General features: G+C 36.3%; 1 protein-coding gene across 1 annotated transcript; it reads left to right on the top strand.

Annotated features, from left to right (window-relative positions):
- The first annotated feature begins 5,013 nt into the window (after nucleotides 1-5,013).
- Nucleotides 5,014-5,428, top strand: LOC112643746 (60S ribosomal protein L31-like). The gene has a single exon (XM_035706758.2). The coding sequence runs from the start codon at nucleotides 5,038-5,040 to the stop codon at nucleotides 5,413-5,415; it is 378 nt and encodes a 125-aa protein (XP_035562651.1). The 5' UTR covers nucleotides 5,014-5,037; the 3' UTR covers nucleotides 5,416-5,428.
- Nucleotides 5,429-7,759: the final 2,331 nt, after the last annotated feature.

Below are 7,759 nucleotides of genomic sequence, written 5' to 3'. Positions count from 1 at the left end.
TGTCAACCTCATCCTTCCCTTGTGGCATTTGCTCCCCCTCCATTTCTCCTGCTAATGTGTTCTTTGCATAAAGTGTGTACTTGGTTTGACTCATTTTATTAGATAGGCATCAGTTTTAATGTCTTATCCTTTAAGAGGCTGTATGCCCACTCATTATGAGAGGTTTCCGAGACACTCAATTATCTTGGTCAGCTTTTTTTAAGGAATAAAAATTATTGGGGATCCCTGGGTGGCTCAGCGGTTTGGCACCTGCCTTTGGCCCAGGACGTCATTCTAGAGTCCGGGGATCGAGTCCCACATCAGGCTACCTGCATGGAGTCTGCTTCTCCCTCTGCCTATGTCTCTGCCAATCTCTCTCTCTCTCTCTCTCTCTGTGTCTCTCATGAATAAATAAATAAAATCTTTAAAAAAATTATTACTACTGTTACACTTGTTTATTGCTTTTCATCTCCTCACTAGAACGTAAACTCCATGAAATCCCATTTCCTTCTGTTTCATTGCTAGACCTGAGGCAGTACCTGGTGGTAACTGGCACTTGCTCTTTGTTGAATGAAGCAATGAATGAATAAATTAAGAAATTTCAACCTAAAGACAAAATAAAGCAAAGCCAGTCCTAATTCTCTTTCTCTGGCTCTTTTTCTTTTAACACACTTATGTTTTAATTTCATATTTAAATTTCATGAAATGTGGTATTAGGGTACTTTCAATTTATTTCACATAAGAATTTAAGATAAAGAAGCAGAATGTGTTTTATTGTTGTTGTCGTTCTTGTTTGCCTATTTCCTCAGAGCCAACTCTCAAGGACGTGGGTCTATTTGCAACAAGGATTGATTAAGTTTCCACAAGTTTGGCATTTAATAGGAGCTTCCATGTTGGCCTATAAATCTCTTGACCTAGAGAGGTCTTTCAAATTTCTCATGGACACTTCTGGACTGTTGTTATGTCAAAGAGATGAAATAAATAGAAGTTATCCAAGGATCCTGATGCAATATGGTGCCAAAGCAAGTTGATGTCATTGCATTTTTGTTCTTACTTTTTTTTCTGGTTTCCTTGAAATCCAAACTTTTTCAAATTCTTCCAATTTATATGCTTGCTCTAACTAGTAACCAATGGCCACTTGACTCTCTCATAGAATAGTTCATTAGGGGGTAATAAATCAATAAAAATAGGTGAAGATAGGGATCCCTGGGTGGTGCAGCGGTTTGGCGCCTGCCTTTGGCCCAGGGCGCGATCCTGGAGATCCGGGATCGAATCCCACATCGGGCTCCCGGTGCATGGAGCCTGCTTCTCCCTCTGCCTATGTCTCTGCCTCTCTCTCTCTCACTGTGTGCCTATCATAAATAAAAAAAAAAAAATAGGTGAAGATGCTGATGGAAAGATCTTTCAACATACTGGGATATGCTATTTCTACTCTACAGTTTTCTCTCTGGACACACATTTGTTGTTTCAATATATTTACAATTAGGAGTTTTAATTCTACTTTTGATGGAAATTGGTACATTTGTGTATAGTTAAAACACAGATACAGACACACACATACACATAACCTCAGCACCTCTGTCTTACCTGACAAATTTTCCTACATCTGCCATGGTCAGTTGTGATTAACCCTTACAAGCCTTCTTGAATCTTTATCCTTTAACTTTTATGTCTTTTCTATAACTAATTTCTGACTCTGGCACATAAAGTTCATGTATATACCCTTGTTCAAATTGTATGCACACATGGAAAAATGGGTGTGGTTTTGTATGTGGTAGAAAGTTTCACCAATCTGAGATGATGCATAACAACAGGATTGCAGGATGCCAGGAACTCAGGATATAATTTTCCTGGGAAAAGTGAAATATCTGAGACGTAGATTTGGACATGCTGAGAAGTTGATGTTATGTTTGAAATGCATAATATTTTGTTTAAAACTTAGGGAAAGATAATCCAGAGCTGGGATTTGGGAGAAATGGGTTATAACAAAAACTCTGATATTCCTGAATCTTGCAAAAATTACTTAATTCCTACATGTATTGTCCCTCCTAAATATAATATGAGTTATTGACCAAAAAATGTTGCTAAGAATATTTTTAATCTAAGATTTCTATTATGGTATAACTACTTATGCTGCATGTACTTTTATATATTTTCAGAATTAGCTATTTTCTGGGAATTTGGGTAGAAAAAGGACAGATTTCATATATGGAGACATATGTTAAAGACTTTGTCTCCATCTACAAATAGCCTTCAAAAGTCTGACTAGAATCCCCAATAAGTGCTAGATGAATTATTCAGTAAATAAGGAAATAAAGAAAACTCATTCCAAATTGGTTGAATAGAATGGTTGAGTTTGGAAAAAAGCGAGGAAATTATCCACGGCAGAACACAATGCAAGAACACAAAGCCAGAGAATTAAATAAGAGCAGTTGTTTGCCAGTCAAACAATTAACAAGTGGAGAACTTAAGTTGACCTGTAGTGACAGTGTCCCCAGACACCTAGCAGAGACCAATTCAACTTATCTCTAGGAAAACAAACAAACAAACAAACAAACAAACAAGCAAGCAAACAAACAAGCTCAACACAGGTCTCATTTTTACAAATGAGACTTCATCAAACATATTCACTATCTAAAAAAATCTCAAGACATGAGAAACTCAGGTTTATGATTTAGATACGTTAGTAACAAAAATCAAAAGGACAAAAACAGCAAATGTAGATCTTGGAATTACTGGCTATGAAACATAGAATATGAAATAAGTTAACATATACTTGAAGAATGAGAGTATGGGCTAAATAATGTAGGAGCAAGATATTAGATAGTTTGAAGACAAAGTACCAGGCAGATTTGAAACCAGTACATCAACAAATATAACATCTAGAATAAAACAAAACTTACTTGGCAAGTTAAACAGTTAATTAGGAATAGCTGAACAGAGTATTAGTGAATTAGAAGATATTTAAAAATGACGCAATAGGAAGCACATGTAGAGAAACAGAGGGAACATATACAAGAGAAGACATGGAGGACTGAATGTAGACAGCTGAAATGCATTTAGTTGGAAATCTATGAAGGGAAGATAGAAAGCATTAGAGACGATAAGAGTTGAAAAGAAAGTTGCTGATCAGTGGTACATTGCCTCAACTTCAGAATTCACAGTGAATTCCAAAAAACATAAATGAAAAGGTATCTTTACCTAGGTATGTCAGACGCATACTCAAGCCCAAGAAAATATCTTAGTATTAGACAGAAAGAAAATACCAATTTCCTACAAAGTAAAGGCAATTAGGCAAATACCTGATCTCTCAAAACAACAGAAGTCAGAAGAGAGCAGAAAGATGTCTTCCAAGTGCTCAGACAAGATTACTATCCATTTAAAATTACATACCACATGAGACTTCCATTTGGGAGTGTGGTGAATACATTTTCAAATAAGCTATGAAGTAAACAAGTTTACGCCCATGGAACCTTGCTAATGCTACTTTTGAATGATGTGCCTCAGGAATATGATCTCCAAAGGATGGTATTAGATGAAAGACTGACAATTTTTTAAACCTCTATAATCATATTTATAAATAAGCTGGTGGTATAAACTAATAACTATGTTTAATATGTGAGGTTCCAAATAATGAGATTGAATTAAAATACAGCAAGATGAAAAAGTAATCCAAAATGATATAAATTGGATTTAAATTGTGCGAAGATCTTGATATCTTCCCGGAAGAAGATAAAATTATTTATTAACAATAGCATTTACATTTCAAATGTATGTTAATACTAAATGAAATGTGTAGTCTTAACATCCACTAAAGAACAGATCCAATGAGTACCTTCAAAATTATTGGAAAGAAACAACAACAACAACAACAAAATAAATTGAGGGGGACAAAGCTATTTGTAAGGAAATAAGAAATAAAAATAAGAAATAGACATGAAAAAAGTGGAAACATTAAATAAGATGGTAGGAATAAATCCAAACACATAAGTAATCACAATAAATGTAAAAACACCAACATTTTAAAGACAGAATATAAAACCAAAGAAACAAAACAGTGAAAACTCTTCTTAGAGACTAAGGCAGTTAAAGTTGAATTCACTATGCAGATATAATAATCCTGAACTTGAACCAATAATGACATTGCTTCACAATATAGAAGCAGAAATAGAAGGAATTGCAAGTAGAAATATTTAAATCTGGGATCCCTGGGTGGCGCAGCGGTTTAGCGCCTGCCTTTGGCCCAGGGTGCGATCCTGGAGACCCGGGATCGAATCCCACGTCGGGCTCCCGGTGCATGGAGCCTGCTTCTCCCTCTGCCTGTGTCTCTGCCTCTCTCTCTCTCACTGTGTGCCTATCATAAATAAATAAAAATTAAAAAAAAAAGAAATATTTAAATCCATATCATAGTGTGAGATTTAAAAACTTCTTAGTAATTAATAGGTTGAAGTATAAGAAAAAATCAGTAAGTATTTTGAAAATGTGATTCAACAGATATATATACCAAATTTAACTGGAAAACTACAAATTATTTATGAAAATTGATCATTTGGGAGCTATATATCAAAAACCAACAAATTTTAGATATTTGATATAATATGTCCTATGTTCTCTGAGTAACATGCAGTTAAGTTGGATGTCAATATGAGAAAAAAAAAAACCCTACTCACTTGAAAAGTAACAATAAAACATGCATACTTCCAAATTACTTGTGGTTCAGAGAAGAAACCAATAGGAAAGAATAGGAAATACATACACAACTTTATCAAAATTATGGGATATAGCAAAAGAATCTATAGAAGGTTTAGTTGATGTGAGAAAAGAAGGTAAGTCAAAATGAAGATACACGTCCAAGGTAAAAGAGAGTCAATAATCAAACTCATCCAAAGGAAATGAAATTTAGTATTAAGGTTAGAAGATAAGTTAATAAAATTAAAAACAAACTTATTATATAAAAGTTGTTTTTTTTTTTGAAGCAGTATTAATATAATTGACAAAGTTCTGCTAAGATTTATTTAAAATAAAAATCAGCTTCCTTTCCAACTAGGGCCTGGCAGAATGGCTCCCGCAAAGAAGGGTGGCGAGAAGAAGAAGGGCCGTTCTGCCATCAACGAGGTAGTGACCAGAGAATACACCATCAACATTCACAAACGTATCCATGGAGTGGGTTTCAAGAAGCGTGCCCCTCGGGCACTCAAAGAGATCCGGAAATTTGCCATGAAGGAGATGGGAACTCCAGATGTGCACATTGACACCAGGCTCAACAAAGCTGTCTGGGCCAAAGGAATAAGGAATGTTCCATACCGTATCCGTGTGCGGTTGTCCAGAAAATGTAACGAGGATGAAGATTCACCAAACAAGCTCTACACGCTGGTTACCTACGTACCTGTCACCACTTTCAAAAATCTACAGACTGTTAATGTGGATGAGAACTAATCGCTGATTGTCAAATAAAGGTATAAAACTGCAAAAAAAATAAAATAAAAATAAATAAATAAATAAAATAAAAATCAGAAGCCTCAAATAGAAAATACAGAAATAAAAATGGGGACCCATAAATGTGGATACACTAGAATCAGAAAATTAAAAGAAGACAAAAAATTTACAACAGTAAGTTTGAAAATTTGAGCGAAACAGAAAATTTTAAGAAAACCAAATGCTTTACTATGTTTTACTTAAAACACTCCTGAAATCTTCTGCAGTAATGAAGTATTTTATTTAATTAGATAGGACCACTCCCCTCAAAGTTCCTTCTTCTGAAAAACTGAGATCTTTATGCATGTCACCTTGTTTGCCATCCAGAGGGGATGCAGGACGTGGTCAGGAGCATCACACTATGTGATTTGTTTTGGGTGACTCATATGACCCTTTTGCCAGATACGTGTGATATCACAGAGACTGAATTACTATTACAAAATCAACTTATGGGAGTTAGTAAATCTGTGAAAATGTAAATGTACAATGAAAATGTCCTTGGCACACAGATTTTCTGTCTATGATGGATTGTAAGCTAGTGAAATACTAACATGGCACCCAAAGGGTTGGAAGGAAGCCACAGGGGTAAGCATCCATGTGTGGTGCCAAGTGAGGAATGAGAAGGGCTGAGAGATCAAAAAGAGATGAGCACATCTGGTGTTTCACAGTTTCAGGGGGAGATGGGAAAAGAGAATAAGACAGTGGGGCCCTGGATAGCTCAGCGGGCTTTATGCTCTACTCTTGGTTTCAGCTGAGGTCATGGTCTCAGGGTGGTGGGATCAAGCCCTGCATCCACTCTGTGCTCAGCAGGGAGTCTGCTTTCTCCCTCTCCCCACCACCCCTCTCTGCCTGATCTCTCAAATAATAAGTAAATCTTTAAAAAAGAGAGAGAGAGACAGAGAGAGACAGAGAGACAGAGACTGAGACAGATAGAGAAACAGAATAGCAGAGAAACACAGGTGCCTTCTAAATTTTGTTTAGGGGCAGATATGATACAGCATGTCTTACTGGAAGAAGAATCAGACTAGAAATTCAATAGATTTGAATGTTTCTGACTCACCATGGGATCTGCATAAGACATTTGGCCTCTCCATAAAGTAAAGATGTTGTTCATACAGACGTCCTCAAGATCCCTTTCTGTTTGAACATCGTTTTTATTTATTTATTTTTTTTTGTTTTTATTCATTTTAAAGTCCCTCACCCAGCCGTACGTAAAGCTTCTGATTTCCAGTTACCTGTCTTCCAACACAAAGGCTGCTCATTTCCAGGTATCTATAATTTCACTGTTTTTGAAGTCACACAATCTTCTGTCCTTAAACTAGGGAGGTAAAAAAATGTCAACTTATCATTATTTCTACTGCTAGGCTGCCTTTTTTGAGTTATTAGTTAGCATTTCTGTATTATCATAAGCACTTTACAGGCAACAATTAATCCTCAAAACAGCTCTTTCACGGGGGCCCTCAAAAGATTTTACAAATACTAATGAAATTCATTGCATTGCAAAGTATGCAAATGATTTCCCTGTTGTATGGCTATGATTCTTTATCAAGTTTCAACTTCATAATTCGAGAATAGTCAATAGCACATGTACTAATTAAGCTTCTGTTCCTTAGGTTTATTGTGATATGTAATTGTTTATTAACCCCCAAAAAGATGCTTTGCCAGGCTGAGAACTGTCAACTTTGTAAAACATGTTGATGTGGGCTTAGACTTGGATGAAAAGAGTGAGAGTAGACTAGAACTGACAGGTATTAGTGACGTGCAGGCATACACTCGCTCAATTTTAGGTACTGGTGGACGTAGCACATTCAGTAGAATTGGGTACAACAGACAGGCCTCTTTCCTGATGGTAACGGTAACACATGACCTGAATGGATGAACAGGTGAGTCCTTTACTGAAATTCCATCCTTTACACAAACAGATGTCACCTGAACATAGATCCTAGCAACTGTTTGCACATTAGCTCATTTCCTACAGAGACTTGTAAGTATACTCACACCACACTGTTTTGCTTCCCACAAAGGCATTGCAAAATTACAAAACTTCTCTCATTAAATATATTTTCTTTGAATGGGCATTTGTTTATTTAGATCTTATTATTATATTTTTAAGTAATCTCTACACTCAACATGGGACTCAAACTGAGATCAAGAGTCTCCTGCATGGGGTACCTGGGTGGCTCACTTTGTTAAGTGGCCAAACCTTGATTTCGGCTTAGGTCACCATCTCAGGATCCTGGGATCAAGCCCTGTGTCAGACTTCATGCTCAGTGGGGAGTCTGCTTCAGGATTCTCTCCCTCTTCC

Source organism: Canis lupus, chromosome 1, assembly GCF_003254725.2.
Source record: "Canis lupus dingo isolate Sandy chromosome 1, ASM325472v2, whole genome shotgun sequence".
NCBI lineage: Eukaryota > Metazoa > Chordata > Mammalia > Carnivora > Canidae > Canis > Canis lupus.
This window is presented reverse-complemented; position numbering and strand designations above follow the sequence as displayed.